General features: G+C 38.7%; 1 protein-coding gene across 1 annotated transcript in view; it reads right to left on the reverse strand.

The window, feature by feature from the left end:
• The window catches only part of LOC101321652 (probable E3 ubiquitin-protein ligase HERC6), a 48,435-nt gene that overhangs the window by 6,070 nt on the left and 22,650 nt on the right, over positions 1-19,715 (reverse strand). The window contains 12 exon segments of the mRNA XM_033856429.2: positions 158-168; positions 1,051-1,165; positions 1,168-1,221; positions 2,711-2,849; positions 3,751-3,753; positions 4,924-5,082; positions 12,226-12,300; positions 12,529-12,576; positions 12,908-12,990; positions 12,993-13,020; positions 17,214-17,259; positions 17,261-17,366. Of these exon segments, the coding sequence (XP_033712320.1) occupies positions 158-168; positions 1,051-1,165; positions 1,168-1,221; positions 2,711-2,849; positions 3,751-3,753; positions 4,924-5,082; positions 12,226-12,300; positions 12,529-12,576; positions 12,908-12,990; positions 12,993-13,020; positions 17,214-17,259; positions 17,261-17,366 (867 nt within the window).

A 19,715-nucleotide genomic window follows, 5' to 3' on the forward strand; every position in this document is an offset into this window, starting at 1 on the left:
TCCTGGAATTAACCTCTATTTATGGTTTAATTGGTAGACCCACTGCTAACACAGACACTGCTGCACCGTGGTGGAAATTATAAGAAGGAGCCCCTTCCTCTAGACCAGTCATTCTCAACCAGGGGTGGTTTTGTCCCCCAGGGAACATTTGGCAGAATCTGGAGACATCTTTGGTTGTTACGACTGAAGGGAGTTTTGCGACTGGCATCTAGTGGGTAGCAACCCCATAGGCTGCTAAACATTCCTACGATGTCCAGGTCAGCGCTCCACAACAAAGAATTATCCAGCCCAAAATATCAGTATTGCCAAGGCTCTACACTGTCAGAGCACATGGTGTAAATCTTGCCAGTTTACTCTTCCGCTAACAGTACATGAGAAGGGAATACTTCCCCCCCATCTGCTGCCAACTCTGCATTTTATAAGAAACTTTTAACAGTTGTCAATCAGTAAGCAGAAAAATATCTCATTTTCATTTGCATTTTCTTGATTACTAGAGAGGTTGAGCATATTTTCATTTTATTATTATATATACACACACATATAGCCATATCTATATATCTATGTCTATGCATCAGAGATATTAATCCTTTGTCTGTCATATGTGTTGCCAGTATTTTCCTCACAGGATATAGTTTGCCTTTTAATTTAGAACAAGCATTTTTCAAACCTTAAAAAATAAAGTTGATGACACGCTGATTTATTCAAATAAATGAAATGATTAACTAGGATTTATTTAAAACAAATATAGCATGCATGATTCTCATTAAGAATATCATGTACTATCCAAAGCAACTGTTTCCATCTGGATAAATTCAAGAGACCAGGCCAGAGCTCCGTTTATTGTGCTGGTTGATAATTAAGGGGCATTTGGCTTTTCTCCATTTCTAAATGTTTACTTGATTATAAGTCAGGCCAAAATTCAAATTCACCTAAAGAGCGTGCACAATTATTGAAACTGAAGACCTTGTCTGTGTGTATAACATTATTTATATTTAAACTACTGAGACTGACTCCATATATAGTCCTAGAAAAGCAATTATATTTACTTACTTCCCCAAAAGAGGACTGAGTTCTTCTAAATCTTCTAATGATGGCTCTTGGTCCAGAAGTTTCTTAAACAGACCCAGTGGGTAAGGGAGGTTGACAATGTTAAAATTGTACAATAGAGTCCACACAGCATCCCAAAGAGGAAATATCTCTTCTTCTCAAATTTAGGGGGGAAAAGGAGAAGGAAAAAAATCCTTAATGTATTATAGATAATCAATAATCCAAAGGGATAATTAGATTAGTAAAAAAAAGGTTTGCTTCCCTTTTCTAAAAGTCAGAAATTAGAAACAAAATGGGCTTCAGGAAAATCAAAATTTGAGGTTCTTACACAGGCTATAATACAAAGTAAATTTCTTCCATAAGTTAAAATACAAATTTTAACAGTTCAGGACACTGAATAAATGAATTTGCATTTTGTTACTAATAGCACATCTGGAATATGAAAAAACATGCTCAGATAGCCTTATAAACCAAGGTTTTCACTATTTAATTTTACAGTCTTTGTCTTCAAATTCATGTACAAAAATGACACCAGGAAGAAAGGGTACACCTTATCTACACCTGCAGTGGGCACCAGGCATGTCAGGTGTGTGTCAGAGGAGTGTTCCCCTGTGATGCAGCCTCGACCTAGACGTGCTTACAGGGATAAGCATATGGGTCAGGGAAGGTGACCGAGGCCGTCGACTGTGAGGGTCTGTGGAAAGGAAGGAAAAAGTCCTGATGAAATCTCTTAAATTTGTATAGTGCCCTAAAGTTTTCATGGTGCTTCACACTTTGATATACCTTGTTTTAATCTCACAACAGCTCTGGAAAGCAGGCAGAACAGAAATTATGACAGCTGTTTTATAGGTGAGGAAACTGAAAACTCAGAGAGGCTAAATTACACAGCCATCAGCACTCAAGACTAGAACTCTGGGCTTCTAATCCCACATGACTGCTTCCTTCCCTATCCTACCGTGTTTCTCAACAACTATTACACTTAAAATCAGCAGCCTATAATTTCAAAGAATTGCTGAAGTTCCCAGTGTTTTAGTCTTATCGCTCCATCTACATATATAAAAAGTTTCAAGAGGAAAGAGACTGTGTTACACACTAACTTGAATCTTCTACAATATTTAATACAATGTGGGAACCTCAAGAAACAGTCAGCAAAAGCTTGTTGATTGATAAAAATCCTACCACTGGCACACCTTGGCCATTCCTATCTTTTAGAGGTTCATTCCTTCTCAGAAAGATACAAAACACGGCTTCCCTGGTGGGGCAGTGGTTGAGAGTCCACCTGCCGATGCAGGGGACACAGGTTCGTGCCCCGGTCCGGGAAGATCCCACATGCCACGGAGTGGCTGGGCCCGTGAGCCATGGCCGCTGAGCCTGCGCGTCCGGAGCCTGTGCTCTGCAACGGGAGAGGCCACAGCAGTGAGAGGCCCCCGTACCGCAAAAAAAAAAAAAAAAAACAAAAAAACAACATGTTCTGATCTGGGCCTGAGATTCTGCTTTTCTAACAGCTCCAGGTAACGCTGGAGTTCTGCGCTGTGCAGAGTGTTTTGAGTAGCAAGGCTTTATGTGACCTAATTTCACATTAGTATATGTTGTGTTCGACAGTATATGGTATATTTTTCTGTTCTGAAAAACCATAAGAAAACAAATTAAAAACTTACGTTGGCAGGAAATCGCACGTAGGAACCCTCTTCAGGATATATGAACATCCCATATTCTTTCTTGGTCATATCTTCAAATATACGGTGGAAGAACTCGGACTTCACCCCTTCTCCCACAGAACGAATTCCTTTAATAAATTCAACCTGAGGAAAGAGAACACAGTCCCAGGTCCAGATTTAAAATATAATGCCTTGACCTTTACGGAAAAGTTTCAAACCTGCCATCACCAGGATTCCCAGAATCTGCTCTCCTTACCTAACTGTACTCTGCTCTCCCTCAATCTGCTTCTGAGCAGCAGATGCCATGAACCTATTTACTGTCAGATTACTGTATAGTGAGTGCATGGGTCCCTTCCACGGCTACGTGAACCAAGTGAAGCGGGATTCTGGCGAGGCTCAGCATTCTCCAGTTATGTTGACCAGTGTCTTGAACCGAATTTTGATGTGCTTCAAACCCCTGGGCCACTAAGTTCCTCAATTCTTCTATCTTGTTTATCTTCCTCTCATCATTCAGGCTTTAAAACTTCGGCTCCAGTCAACAATCATTTGGTTTCTCCTGCCTCTCCCCTCATTAGGACTTCAGATAAACAGCCCTCCCCATCAGCCTGGGCATGACACCTTTGTAGGAACCTTCAGAGCTGACTGCCCAGAATGCTCTTGTGGGCGTCAATAAGAACAGGTCCCTCGTTTCTAAAGTCTGCCTCGGCTTTGTAGTTGAGTGCTGTCCTGGGTTTCCTACTACCTCTCTAACTACTCCTTCCATCCTTCCCTTTCTGTCTGTTTCTTTTTATCTTTTTAATACAAGTCTCAGCAAGCTTCACTAAGAGTTCTCTTTCTCTTCTGTTTGCCTAGAAGATCTTACTTACTGGCACTGTGATCAACCAACTCCTTGGCCATTGTTCATCATCTCCAAGGGTCTGCCTCACATTCCATCCAGAGATCCCAATAATAACTTAAACTTGCTTCTGATTTTCCTATTTCTGCTCATTTACACTAGCAAGTCTGCCTTTGCCACGGTCAGGACCTGCTCATAAAGGGCCTTGACAACCTTGCCTTGTTCAGAGGCTATAGTTTGATTGGATTTGTCTTGAAGTTTGCCTTCTTACCTCTTTGTCATCTCCTGCAGGCAGAATCATTTTCTATTGATTTCCTCATAATGAAGATTTGAAGGAAAATAGGTACAGAGGGAGACAACAACTAGAGAGTCTGGCTTATAAAATAGTTTCTGTGTTTTCCATTAGAGTCCCCTGCTGGGGAGCATACCTCTCCTCTCTGAGGCCCACCCTCAGGTTCTGACTTCTCTGAGAACTTAACTCTTCCCCTCATGGCTGATATTAGGAAAAGTCCCTCCCTTCTAGACAGATTCCAGCCCTCACCTACAAAGTTAGTCATTATTCTGTGGGCAAACGATCTGAGGTACCGCACAGTGAAAACCCTACAGATGCCCACAAAGGGTGAAGTGAAGGATGCCGAGAACTGGAACCAATATACTGGAAAGTCTACGACTAAAACTAGAGCCAAAAGGTAGGATAAGTACCTGTTGCACCTGCTGCTTGCTGACTGCAGTCACAGCCCCAGTTCTTCACCCCTCCTTGACCCAGGTCTCTTGTGTGTGACTCTGCAGTTCCCCTCATTAAAGAGGCTGAGTATATTTTGGCAGCCCTTGACCTGAGTTCAGCCATGTGACTTGCTTTGACTAAAGCAATGTTTGTCATGTGACTGGGCTTCCTGTCTTGTACCTCTGACAATGCTGTGAGAACACGTCTGCAGGTCCCAGGAAGAAGATGGAAGACGTAGGAACGAGGGCCCCGGGCCAAACTGCCGCAGCCGGGCCTAGCCTAGATCAGCCAATCCGTAGCTAACTCGCAGACATGTACACAAGTATAGACAAAACCTGCAAAGCCACCCGGATGAGCTCAACTTAGATTAGCAGACCCTCAGCTGAATCGCAGATCTATACAATTATTATTTTAAGTCACTGTGCTTGGGATGGTTCATTAAGCAGCATTTCTGTAGCCATAGGTAACTAATAGTTAACTCATAACCCAGTGTTCAGTTAAACACCCCATAGCTTTTCTCTGAAGGGGAAGCAAGGAATCCTGGAAACCATTAGGCTGATAACTCTAGTTGCAAACACAGGCTCTTCCTGTGCTACGTTATATGAACGTTTCCCTCCCACATTGGTAAAAATATCCAAGGAGGCTTTTTACTGCATCACTAATGTTTTCCGGAGGTCAGTGACTTCAGCTTGGCTCAACTGACGCAGAGCATCTTCAACTAGGTGACTCTGTCTGACTCCAAGTGTAAATGGAGGGGATTCATCCTTTCCTCGCAGAATTATTTGCCCAAAATCCATGCAGTCTATCCCTTCTGATTCCTAGAAAAATAAATATTTTAGGAATCCTCATAGGAATACTAGGAATTGTTTAATATTTCAAATAAACATAGTTTATATAGCACACATGTATGCCTACCATTGCCGTATACGCTCATATTGTAATTATTTAAGGAAAAGAACATCGTATCCATATTATGGGAGATAAAGAGATGGCAGGATCTGTGGCATCTAGGAACTGTATATAGGGGATTACTCACCATGGATGTACAGCTAAGTAGTCTCAGATCACTTATCATAGGAAACATAATCCTTACAGGCAACAGTGGTATTAAACATGCTGAAGCATTCATCCGGTGTCATCCACTTCGCAGTCTTGCCACCATAATCCTCAAAAATATAAGGGCAGTGGAGGAGCTCAGACGTGTCAGCTGTAGCAAGAAGACTAGAGGACAGGCTTTCCCAGAGAAAATCCACTCCTCTACTTCAAATACCTGTGATCCAGCTACTGAATTTGCATGAGAACTCCCTAAAAAGATGTCACTGGTGGCCTCATTTTGTAGCTAGCATTCTTCCTGGCCACGCAATACAGTACTTCCATGTAGCTTTTCTGAATTCTCAACATTTCCTTACCAATTTAGTCCCATAATCTTGCTTCTGCTGAACTCCCTTGGATTAGAAATCAGGTGCTGGACTTGCTTTGACCTCAACACTCCTCTAGGGCGTCTGCTTTATCCCAAGGACAGTAAAGGAGTATTTAGGATTTATAAACCAATGCAACCCTCTTGGGGCCTGTCCTGCAATAGTGACAGCAAGACAGGTGGATAACAGCTGTGCTATCCCAGGTTTCCAGGCTGAGTGTGGTTGCCCATATAAGCCCTCTACCAGCATCTGAGACAAGTGTGCCTGTGGCTCTAGGCTTGGGAAAGCCCTGTCCCAGACCTCTGCCACCACTAAGTACTGGGAATGTGATATAGGATGCTCCTAGATTCTTCTGCTTGTTCCTTAAGATATTTGTTGTAAAGAAATTCCAGGTTTGCAGGGAAATGCAAAAGTGCCATTTCTGGTCCTTCCTGGTGGTGGGTCTTCTCTTCCTTTGGTCCAGGAGTCTGCAGCTCTGGGATGCGTCGTGATTCTGACTGCCGAGCAACGTGTCCTGCGGCTCTGAGTGACAGGGAGTGTCCAGCAAAGCCCTCCACTGACTATAGCAGGGAGAGGTGTATGTGGCCTGTTGTAGGCCCCTCTTCTGTCACCTAGCCAAGAACTGGACTGGAAACCTGCAGCTTAACCTATTTTCCAGTTCCTCTACTCCCATTCTCCATGTACTGGTTTCCCCTCTCTACATTTATGCATTTGAATTGGTAATACAGTTCGGAGCTTACAATTTTGACTACATCCATCATCTCTCCCTTGGAAGAAAGGATTCTGGCGTATGCTTTCTAACTTCACCCTTGACAACGACAACTAGAGTTTTCTTGTCCTCAAATCTTCCCTAATGCTTCATAATATGCAACCTGCCTGGGTCCACTGTCCACTCAACCCTCATTAACACAGTAGATAGGTTAGATAGAGCGCTGCTGTAGAAGAAAGTACCAAGTAGGGAAGGACTTGTTTAAAGGACACTTACGGGGCAGTTAGGCTTCTCAAGGAAAGACAATCTATTTTCTCTCATTACCAGGGATGTTAGGAAAATTTTTAAAAGGGGTAGCTGGGAAACAAAAGAGGAGATGATTCAGTCAAATCTCCTTGTAAACATGCTGATGACAGACACTAATAACCTCAACTAAAGGAAGAGTCCGTATCTACAGAACGCTTTTAGCAGGATGGACCTTGTCCATCTAGGTTGCTTATTATAAAGAAACATGGAATTTATAGATTTACGGGGCATGGCTCACTGGAAAATGTCATGTAAGCTATATAATTAATAGGGTAAATAAAGGAAACGTTTGATAACTGAAATATCTCATTTTGTACATGGGATGTCCCAGACCTCTCCATGGCTCACCATGTGAGTCTTTAAAGTACAAATATCATAGATAAACAGATACAAACCTTTCCTGAGGAATGGCCTAGAAAACAAGCCTCAGCAATAAAGAAAATGTTTGGGAAATCTTCAGCATAATGTCTGGGGGTAGGGGCTGGGATGAGGATTATAGATACATAACTAAAAGCTCGGGCTGATGGCGATAAGAGACACAAAACAGCATGCAAATGTGTCGAACAATACAGCTACGAGAGAAGCAGCAGAGGGGAGAGTAAGTGGGAAGCAGAATAAACTCACTGAATAAAGAAGATGTGGCACATATATACAATGGAATATTACTCAGCCATAAAAAGAAACGAAATTGAGCTACGTGTAATGAGGTGGATGGACCTAGAGTCTGTCATACAGAGTGAAGTAAGTCAGAAAGAGAAAGACAAATACCATACGCTAACACATATATATGGAATTTAAGAAAAAAAAATGTCATGAAGAACCTAGGGGTAAGACAGGAATAAAGACACAGACCTACTGGAGAACGGACTTGAGGATATGGGGAGGGGGAAGGGTAAGCTGTGACAAAGCGAGAGAGAGGCATGGACATATATACACTAACAAACGTAAGGTAGCTAGCTAGTGGGAAGCAGCCGCATGGCAAAGGGATATCGGCTCAGTGCTTTGTGACCGCCTAGAGGGGTGGGATAGGGAGGGTGGGAGGGAGGGAGACGCAAGAGGGAAGAGATATGGGGACATATGTATATGTATAACTGATTCACTTTGTTAAAAAGCAGAAACTAACACACCATTGTAAATCAATTATATTCCAATAAAGATGTAAAACAAACAAAAGAATAAACTCACTGAATGACTCACAGGCACTATCCAGGAAGAAAAGATACCACTTGCGGCTTACAAATCAAGCTCCAAGACTCTTAAGCAAATATGAAAATCGAAAGACTAACACTAAGAACAGAGTAGTAACTAAAACTAGATTGAGGAAGAGAATGAAGGGAGTGGGAAAGAACAGTTACTAGATAATTTCAGTATTTCTCATAGTAGAAGAACAATGAATATTAGCTAAAAAGTATGAGGATTCAGGTACTTCGCTGGTGGTCCAGCGGTTAAGAATCCACCTCCCAATGCCGGGGACGCGGGTTCGAGTCCTCTTCGGGGAACTGGGATTCCCACATGCTGCGGGGCATCTAAGCCTGCGTGCTGCAACTACTGAGCCCATGTACCACAACTAGAGAGCCCACCTGCTCTGCAGCCTGCACGCCACAACTTGAGAGAAGCCCGCAGGCCACAACTAGACAGAAGCCCACGCGCTGCAACGAAGAGCCCACATGCCGCAACTAAGACCTGACGCGGCCATAACTAAATAAATAAATAAAAAGAGTATAGGATTCAGGCATTATGTAATAATAAGAAACATAATTAAAATTAAACTGAAATGTCATGATTAAGCCGTCACATCTGGAAAAGATCACAAAGCTTAGCAACACTGCATCAGTGAGAGTGTGTGAAAGAGGCTTTTCATACGTTGCTGGTGGCAACGTAAGTTGGTACAACCACTACATACAGTAATTTGGCAACATTTAATTATTAAAGGAAAAAGATTAAGCATCATTCTACCTTCATATATGACTGATATTTTTCAGGGTAACTAAATGGCCCTGACTGACAAGGAAAAGTTCTTTACAGAATTCCAGTTAATAATTTTGGAAGGAATGATAAGATCAGAAATATCACCATTTTTCAAACTTTAACAATGCAATGGATGAAATTATTCATTAAAGGTTGGTGGAATGCATGTATCTTTTCAAATTCAACTATATTCACAGAAGTGGAATTTCTGGGTCATATGGCAATCTCCCAATTCATCCCATCCCCACCTTTCTCCCTTGGTATCCATATGTTTGTTCTCTACCTCTGTGTCTTTTTTTTGCTTTGTAAATAAGATCGTCTATACCACTTTTTTCAGATTCCACATATATGCATTAATATACGATATTTCTTTTTCTCTTTCTGAGTACTTCACTCTGTATGACAGTCTCTAGGTCCATCCATGTCTCTACAAATGACCCAATTTCAGTCCTTTTTATGGCTGAGTAATACTCCATTGTACATATGTACCACATCTTCTTCATCCATTCCTCTGTTGATGGACATTTACGTTGCTTCCATGCCCTGGCTACTGTGAATAGTGCTGCAATGAACACTGGGGTGCATGTGTCTTTTTGAATTCTGGTTTTCTCTGGATATATGCCCAATAGTGGGACTGCTGGGTCATATGGTAGTTCTATTTTTAGTTTTTTAAGGAATCTCCATACTGTTCTCCATAATGGCTGTATCAATTTACACTCCCACCAACAACGCATGAGGGTTCCCTTTTCTCCACAGCCTCTCCAGCATTTACTGTTTGTAGATTTTTTTGATTATGGTCATTCTGACTGGTGTGAGATGATACCTCATTGTAGTTTTGATTTGCATTTCTCTAATAATTAGTGACATTGAGCAGCTTTTCATGTGTTTGTCAGCCATCTGTATGTCTTCTTTGGAGAAATGTCTATTTAGGTCTTCCAACCATTTTTTGATTGGGTTTTCTTTTTTTTTGATATTGAGCTGCATGAGCTGTTTGTATATTTTGGAGATTAATCCTTTGTCAGTTGTTTTGTTTGCAAATATTTTCTCCCATTCTGAGGGCTGTCTTTTCATCTTGTTTATGGTTTCCTTTGCTGTGCAAAAGCTTTTAAGTTTAATTAGGTCCCATTTGTTTATTTTTGTTTTTATTCTCATTACTCTAGGAGGTGGGTCAAAAAATATCTTGCTGTGATTTATGTCAAAGAGTGTTCTTCCTATGTTTTCCTCTAAGAGTTTTATAGTGTCTGGCCTTACATTTAGGTCTTTAATTCACTTTGCGTTTATTTTTGTGTATGGTGTTAGGGAGTGTTCTAATTTCATTCTTTTACATATAGTCGTCCAGTTTTCCCAGCACTACTTATTAAAGAGACTGTCTTTTCTCCATTGTATACTCTTGCCTCCTTTGTCATAAATTAACTGACCGTAAGTGTGTGAGTTTATTTCTGAGCTCTCTATTTGGTTCCATTGAGCTATGTGTCTGTTTTTGTGCCAGTACCATACTGGTTTGATTACTGTAGCTTTGTAGAATAGTCTGAAGTCAGGAAGCATGATTCCTCCAGCTCTGTTCTTCTTTCTCAAGATTGTTTGGGCTATTAGGGGTCTTTTGTGTTTCCATACAAATTTTAAAATTACTTGTTTTAGTTCTGTGGAAAATGCCATTGGTATTTTGATAAGGGTTGCATTAAATCTGTAGATTGCCTTGGTTAGTATGGTCATTTTAACAATATTGATTTTCTTCCAATCCAAGAACACAGTGTATCTTTCCATCTGTTTGTGACATCTTTGATTTCTTTCATCAACGTCTTACACTTTTCAGAGTATAGGTATTTTGCTTCCTTAGGTAGGTTTATTCCTAGCTTTTTATTCTTTTTGATGTAAATGGGATTCTTCCCTTAATTTCTCTTTCTGATAGTTCGTTGTTAGTGTATAAAAATGCAACAGATTACTGTATATTAATTTTGTATCCTGCAACCTTACTGAATTCATTGATGAGCTCTAATAGTTTTTTGGTGGCATCTTTAGGATTTTCTATGTATAGCATCATGTCATGCGCGAACAGTGACAGTTTTACTTATTCCTTTCCAAAGGAATTTGGATTCCTTTTATTTCTTTTTCTTCTCTGATGCTGCTGCTGGGACTTCCAAAATGATATTGAATAAAAGTAGTGAGAGTGGGCATCCTTGCCTTGTTCCTGTTCTTAAAGAGAATGCATTCAGCTTTTCACCATTGGGTATGACGTTAGCTGTCGGTTTTTCATATATGGCCTTTATTAAGCTGAGGTGGGTTCCCTCTATGCCCACTTTCTGGAGAGTTTTTATGATAAATGGATGTCGAATTTTATCAAAAGCTCTTTCTGCATCTATTGAGATGACCAGATGGCTTTTATTCTTCAATTTGTTAATGTGGTATATCACACTGATTAATTTGTGTATACTGAAAAATCCTTGCATCCCTGGGATAAATCCCACTTGATCGTGGTGTATGATCTTTTTAATATATTGTTGGATTTGGTTTGCTAGTATTTTGTTGAGGATTTTTGCATGTATGTTCATCAGTGATATTGGCCTGTAATTTTCTTTTTTTGTGGTATCTTTGTCTGGTTTTGGTATCAAGGTGATGATGGCTTCATAGAATAAGTTCAGAAGTGTTCCTTACTCTGCAATTTTTTGGAGTAGTTTGAGAAGGACAGGTGTTAACTCTTCTCATAGCAGCATTATTTACAATTGCCAATATATGAAAGCAACCTGTGTCCATCAATGGATGAATGGATAAGAAAGATGTGGTATATATATACAAAGGAATACTAATGAGCCATAAAAAAGAACGAAATCTTGCCATTTGCAGCAACATGGATGGACTTGGAGGGCATTATGCTAAGTGAAGGAAGTCAGACAGAGAAAGACAAATACTGAATGATATCACTTATATATGGAATCTAAAAAATACAACAAACTAGTGAATAAAACAGAAAAGAAGCAGACTCACAGATAGAGAGAACAAACTAGTGGTTACCAGTGGGGAGAGGGAAGCAGGGAGGGGTAATATAGGGGTAGGGGAGTAAGGGGCACAAATCATTAGATATAAAATAAGCTACAAGCATATACTGTACAACATGGGGAATATAGCCAATAGTTTATAAGAACTATAAATAAAGTATAACCTTTAAAAATTGTGAATCATTATATTGTATGCCTGTAACTTATATAATATTGTACACCAACTGTGATTTAATTATTTATAAAAAGGTTGATGGGAAATATTACAGTGGAAGAATGTGTTCACTACCTGAACACACTGATTAATCTCAGCAAGAACAAAAGTGAAGCAACAATAATGTACTGAAGTATGGCGAGGTGAAAAGAAATTGGGCCTGGGATTTGCTTTAAAATATTATACGTTAGCAAAAATAGTAACAATTACAAAAATAACAAAAATGATAAATGAAGAAAGTATGGCAAAATGTTAATGATGGCTGAAAATTTGTGCTGTGGTTTAATACAGCATTATCTATATTTTGTATATGTTTGAACATTTTACATAATAAAAAAGTAAGACATACATACCAGCATTTTTATATGGGAATCAGCTTGCAATAATTTAATTTTGGAGAGCAAATTAAAGACAAATGGAGGGCTTCCCTGGTGGCGCAGTGGTTGAGAGTCCACCTGCTGATGCAGGGGACACGGGTTCGTGCCCCGGTCCGGGAAGATCCCACATGCCGCAGAGCGGCTGGGCCCGTGAGCCACAGCTGCTGAGCCTGCCTGTCTGGAGCCTGTGCTCCGCAACGGGAGAGGCCACAACAGTGAGAGGCCCACACACCGCCAAAAACAAAAAACAAAAAACAAAAACAAAAAAACACAAAAGACAAATGGAAAATCACTGAAAATAATGGGACTGAGGTTTTCTGTAGGTATCTAATAATTAAAAAAAGAAAACAGTTTTTATAATCGAAAGAAAAGGAAAACTTCATTCATTCCTTTACCTCACCACCTTTAATTATTTACTTCCACACTTTTTAGAATTTGTAAGAATCTATATTAACTAGAAACAAATTTCTAGGAAAATGCATTTGTTTTGTGACTGAAAGGTGTTTAAGTTTTCCATGATCATCTACTTTAGCAAATTCAGCACTGCAATGAGGAAATTTTCAAATATTAATTTATCAAAAAAGATACCTACCTAGCTACTAATGTGTTCCCCCTTTAAAGTATGAAAAACTTCAGAAAGTAAAAATGATATTCTTACCAGGTTTTTATCCCTACAGATCACTCTTCTTCTCTCTTCATAAAAGTTCAACAAAATGGATAGTTCATTTATGTTGAAAGTATTTCTGGTAGTTGACAATTAGCTTTGTTTACCTTAAAGAGAATATGACCTGTGATTTTCATTTTCTATCAATAAGTGATTTCATCTATTTTTATATATGGCTAGCATATAGATAATTAGAATAGAGCTCTATAAACCCAATACATTGGTCAATGATGAAATAGAGTTCTAGAAAACTTCCATGTTTTGATCCATAATTTCTCCAATTTTTACAAATATTGTAAAAGATGTAAAACATTGCCAGTGGAGATTAGTAAACCAATTCCCAGGGCACAGGTTCACTAGAAACAGTTTCTAGATACTGAGGATAAAAGCACAAAACAATCTAAGGTACTTTTGACAAATTCATCCCTTTCTCTATGAATTAATGAATATTAATTTAGCACACACTATTTATCAGTCATGAGACAAAACATATGCTAAAAGTTGTTGTGGTTTATACATCGCTTACTGTCTAGAAGAGTAGTCAGCAAACTCTTAAATTCAGATAGTAAATATTTTGAGCTTGGGATCATACAGTTTCTGGTGCAACTATTCAACCCTGCCATTTTGTAACACGAAACACCCTTAGACAATAAGTAAATAAGTGAGTACAGATGTGCCTCAATAAAATTTTCTGTATAAAAACAGGAGGCAGGCTTCCCTGGTGGCGCAGTAGTTGAGAGTCCGCCTGCCAATGCAGGGGATGTGGGTTCGTGCCCCGGTCCGGGAAGATCCCACATGCCGCGGAGCGGCTGGGCTGTGAGCCATAGCCGCTGAGCCTGCGCGTCTGGAGCCTGTGCTCCGCAACGGGAGAGGCCACAACAGTGAGAGGCTCGCGTACAGAAAAAGAAAAACAAACAAACAGGAGGCTGCCCGTGGGCATAGATTGCCAACCCATGATCTAGTAGGTACAAACAAGTTATCAGGCACCTAGGATACAGTTTTGATTGGAGAAGGACTTAAGGCGCTCAAGAAGGCTTCCCAGAAGAAGCAATGCTAGAAAATCAATGTTATAAATAAGCCTCCATCACATCCAATTAATCCAAATTAATCCAAGAGATAGAAGGCAGGAAATAAGAAATCTACAAATGTAAATTAAGGAAATAAAAAGCAGATATATAGGAGAGAAGATCAACAAATTAAAAGGTTGGGTCTTACAAAAAACCTTCTTGGTAAGACTGAACCAAAAAAAAAAAAAAAGATATATATAACTAATATCAAGAATGAAAAATATGATGAAACTACAAATTGTAATGTCCACTTTTTCTAAACAAAAGGAGTCCATTACCAAACATCTTTTTAAGTCTTCATAAAGTTTCTTACTTTTTAAATCTCCAATTATTTTATGTCAAACATTTCCCTTTTACTTTTAAAAATATTTGACTCCTCAGGATTCTTATTTGTCTTCTTAAAACTCTAACTGGCCATTCACAAAAGCATCAAAAACAATGAAATACTTAGGAAAAAATTTAACCAAGGAGGTGAAAGATCTGTATACTGAAAGCTATAAGATTATGATGAAAGAAATTGAAGAAAACACAAATAAATGAAAAGATATCCAATGTTCATGGAGTGGGAGAGCATTGTTAAAATGTCCATACTACCTAAAGCCATCTATAAACACAATGCAATCTCTCTCACAATTCTAATGGCATTTTTCACAAAATAGAAAAAAACAATCCTAAAATCTGTATGAGACCACAAAAGACCCTGAATAAACAAATCAATCCTGAAAAGAAGAACAAAGCTGGAAGTATCACATGTTCTGATTTACAGCTATACTACAAAGCTATAATAATCAAAACAGTATGGTACTGGCAGAAAAACAAACAAATAGACCTATGGAACAGAAACAAGAGCCCAGAAATAAACTCTTACATATTTGATTGACTAGTATTTGACAATGGAGCCAAGAATACTCTCTGTGGAAAGAATAATCTCTTCCATAAATGCAACTGGCATAACTGGATAACCACACGCAGAAGAATGAAATTGAACCCCAATCTTACACCACTCAGAAAAATTATCTTGAAATGGATTAAAGACTTAAGCAGAAGACCTAAATCCATAAAACTCCTAGAAGAAAACATCAGGGGAAAGCTCCTTGACATTGGTCTTGGCAATGATTTTTTTGGATATGACACCAAAAGCACAAACAACAAAAACAATAATTAATAAATGAGACTACATCAAACTGAAAAGTTTCTGCACAGCAAAAGAAACAATCAACAAAATGAAAAGGCAACCTATGGAATGGGAGAAACAATTTGCAAACCATATATTTGATAAAGGATTGATATCTAAAATATATACAGAAGTCATATAACAAGGAAAAAAATTAAACAATCCAATTAAAAAATGGGCAGAGGAACTGAACAGATATTTTTTCAAAAAAGACATACAGATGGCTAACAAGTACATGAAAAGGTGCTCAACATCACGAATCATCAGGGAAGTGCAAATCAAATCCACAATATGGTATCACCTCATACCTGTTAGAATGCCTATCATTAAAAAGACAAAAGATAAGTGCTGGTGAGGATGTGGAGAAAAGGGAACCTTTGTGCACTGTTAGTGGGAATGTAAATTGGTGCAGCCACTATGGAAAACAGTATGGAGCTTCCTTAAAAAATTAAAACTAGAACTACCATATGATCCAGCAATCCCACTTTTGAGTATATATCCAAAGGAAATGAAATCACAATCTCAAAGAGATATCTACAGCCCATGTTCATTGCAGCATTATTTAGAATAGTCAAGACAGGGAAACAACCTAAGTGTCCATGGACAGATGAATGGATAAAGAAGATATGGTGTACACACACACACTGGAATATTATTCAGCCATGAGAAACAAGGAAATCCTGCCATTTGCAACAACATGGACGGAACGTGAGGACATTATGCTAAGTGAAATAAGTCAAACAGAGAAAGACAAATACAGTAGGTTATCACTTATACATGGAATCTAAAAAAGCTAAACTCAGAGAAACAGAGTAGATTGGTAGTTTCCAGAGTTGTGGGGGGGAATGGAGAAATGTTGGTCAAAGGGTACAAACTTCCAGTTATAAGATGAATAAGTTCTGTGGATCTAATGTACAGCATGGTGATTATATTGTAGTTAACAATACTGTACTATATAGTTGAAAGTTGCTAAGAGAGTAGATCTTAAGTGTTCTCACCACAGTAAAAAATGGTAACTATATGAGGTGATGGAGGTATTAGCTAAAGCTATGGTGGTAATCATTTTGTAATGTCTAAGCATTTTATAATACATAAGTGTATCAAATCAACACGTTGTACACCTTAAACTTACACAATGTTCTATATCAGTTATATCTCAGTAAAGATGGGAAGAAATACACTACTTTAGAAATAGCAGTGCATTATTACTTCTGAAAAGCACTAACTTCTTTTTTTAATAAATGTATTTATTTATTTGGGGCTGTGTTGGGTCTTCGTTGCTGCGCACGGGCCTTTCTCTAGTTGCAGTGAGCAGGGGCTACTCTTCGTTGCGGTGCACGGGCTTCTCATTGAGGTGGTGTCTCTTGTGGAGCACAGGCTCTAGGCACGTGGGCTTCAGTAGTTGTGGCACGTGGGCTCAGTAGTTGTGGCTCGCGGGCTCTAGAGCCCAGGCTCAGTAGTTGTGGCGCACGGGCTTAGTTGCTCCACAGCATGTGGGATCTTCCTGGATCAGGGATCAAACCCGTGTCCCCTGCATTGGCAGGCGGATTCTAAACCACTGCGCCACCAGGGAAGTCCCAGCACTAACTTTTGTACATATTTTCTCCTATTGAGATTGAGATTTTGTGGTGAAATTTGCTTTGATTGCCAATTGAGCAATTTATATTTATAAAAGCATCTTACTTTAGCTAATTATTTTTCAACTGAACAATATCAATTTAATTATTTTATTTAAAATGCTCTGGCTCCTCCCTATCCTCCAATAACCATCAGGTTTATTAGTAGCTTTAGGTTACTTCTGGATTATGTTCTATTATGAAAATGCTGAATCATTCTCCTGAGTATTTGTGCCTCTAATATATTATATATAATATGTAACATATTCCACCAGAGTTTATCCAGTTAGCAAAACAAGCAAAATTCTGAATTATTAAGGGCTAAATAAAATATTTTCGTTCTTGATGTGCAAAATAAAACAAAACAAGCCTCCAAATGACTAACAACTAAGGGATCTTGATTTAGTTAAATGGCATATCCATTCCTTTAAATGAACCCTTACCTTATACACTTCTTTCATCACTTCTAGAAGAGCTTTAACATTGTGGTGACTGAATGGTTTCAGTCCAACAAAACAGGTGAGAGGCGATGGCAGTTTTAAGCATCTGGACCAGCGTGTTGAGAGAGGATGCTTGCAAAGATGCCCAACACTGCTCTGAGGGGTGTAAAATCAGCCATGATAAATATGCACCCCCCAAAAAAACTCCCTCAGCTTCTAAGTTCTTTAATGTAAAAAATAGATCATATTTTCCATTTCTGATGGCATAACCCATAAAATATCTTTGAGAAGGATAACATCCTGGACAACATTTATTACTCACAGATCTGGAGAAAAATTTTTTTTCCCTGATTAAGTATCTTTGGAATTAAAAGCTCAAATCCAGGTTTCTGAAAAAATTTGTTGATAGTTCATATTTATGCTTGATTACTTGATTGACTTCATGATTTTCAAACTGAAACTTCCATAGCGTATCTATAAAGTCTGAAAACATACATAGGTGAATAAACAAATACAAACGCACACACATACACACACACACACACACATACACTCAAGACATATAATGTCATCAAGGACATTTTTAATCTGTAAGAAATAAGATAATATTATCTATGTTTTCAGACTGTATGAGCACCTTGTATAGATGGATATATTTTTAAATTAGCTCAGCAACAATATTTTAATATCACTGAGGTTACAAACTGAATTTTTGTACCTTTAAAAGACAATTCTCAAAAACAAACATATCAAGTGTTAAAATATATTTTCAAACTAATGTAACTAAAATAGTATGACCCAGATGCATGAACGGCAGATTAATTTAGCAGAGACTTCACAAATGGAACCAAATACACATGAGACTTTAGTATATGATGAAGGTGGCATTGCATATGAGTGGGGAATGAAACAGATCATTTAATAAATGTGTGACAACTGGAAACTGATCTGAAAAAAATGGAGTTTAATCAAGATAAACTCCATATAGTTCAAAGATTTAAACATAAAAATGAAACAATGTGGAGGAGGGATAAATTGGGAGATTGGGATTGACTTATACACACTACTATATATAAAATAGATAACTAATAAGGACCTACTGGATAGCACAGGGAACTGTACTCAGTACTCTGAATGACCTGTATTGGAAAAGAATCTAAAAAAGAGTGGATATATGTATATATATATGACTGATTCACTTTGCTGTACAGCAGAAACTAACACAACATTATAAATCAGCTATACTCCAATAAAAATCAACTTAAAAAATGAAACAATAAAAATTCTAATAGGAGCATGGGAAATCTTTAAATTTCATCATGAGGTAAACTTTTTGAGGTATGACCCAAATTCAGAAACCATAAAAGAAAATGTTAATATAGTAGGCTGCATAAAAATGTTTAAAAATAATTATGCATTGCAAAAATACAACAAAATAAAAAAATTTTAGTAACCTAAAGAAAAAAATTGCAACTCATACTATGGATAAAGAATTGTCGTATATGTATAGCTGATTCATTTTTCTGTATAGCAGAAACTAACACAACATTGTAAAGCAACTATACTCCAATAAAAATTAATTTAAAAAAATAAAGTAAATAAGTGATATGGGAAGATGTGGCAAAAAAAAAAAAGAATTGTCTTAGTAGTTTAAAAGCTTCTAAATAAAAAAGAAAGATACTAACAACAAATGGAAAACTAGGTAAGAGGGAGAACTGATAGTTTCTAGAATATGATGTACAAATGGAACTGAATATAGGAAAACCAGCACAACTTCATTCATAATGAGAAAATTCAAATTCAAATTAAGAGATTCTTGGGGACTTCCCTGGTGGCGCAGTGGTTAAGAATCCACCTGCTAATGGAAGGGACACAGGTTTGATCCCTGGTCTGGGAAGATCCCATATGCTGCGGAGCAACTAAGCCCGTGTGCCACAACTACTGAGCCTGTGCTCTAGAGCCCATGAGCCACAACTACTGAGCCTGCGTGCCACAGCTACTGAAGCCCACACGCCTAGGGCCTGTGCTCCACAACAAGAGAAGCCACTGCAATGAGAAGCCTGTGCACCGCAACAAAGAGTAGCCCCTGCTCGCCGCAACTAGAGAAAGCCCACGGGCAGCAATGAAGACACAATGCAGCAAAAGAAAATAAATTTAAAAAAAAAAAAAAAAAAGAGAGAGAGATTCTTGGGAATTCCCTGGCTGTCCAGTGATTAGGACTCCACGCTTCCACTGCCGGGGGCCCAGGTTTGATCCCTGGTCGGGGAACTAGGATCCCAAAAGGGGCGTGGCCTGCCCCCCCCCCCAAAAAAAGAGAGATTCTTCTTTTCAGAACGGTATAGACCAAAGTTTGGTTCACACTGTGGAGAAGTGTGTGGGCTGATGCTCTCATATTTATTGATTAAGTGTAAACTGGTACATCTTCTGTCAGAGCTATGTTGCCCAATTCCAAGGGTGACAATGTGAATGGTAACCACTTAAAGCTGGACAACATGGTGGCCCTGA

The sequence above is a fragment of the Tursiops truncatus genome, chromosome 5 (genome assembly GCF_011762595.2).
Source record: "Tursiops truncatus isolate mTurTru1 chromosome 5, mTurTru1.mat.Y, whole genome shotgun sequence".
Taxonomy (NCBI): domain Eukaryota; kingdom Metazoa; phylum Chordata; class Mammalia; order Artiodactyla; family Delphinidae; genus Tursiops; species Tursiops truncatus.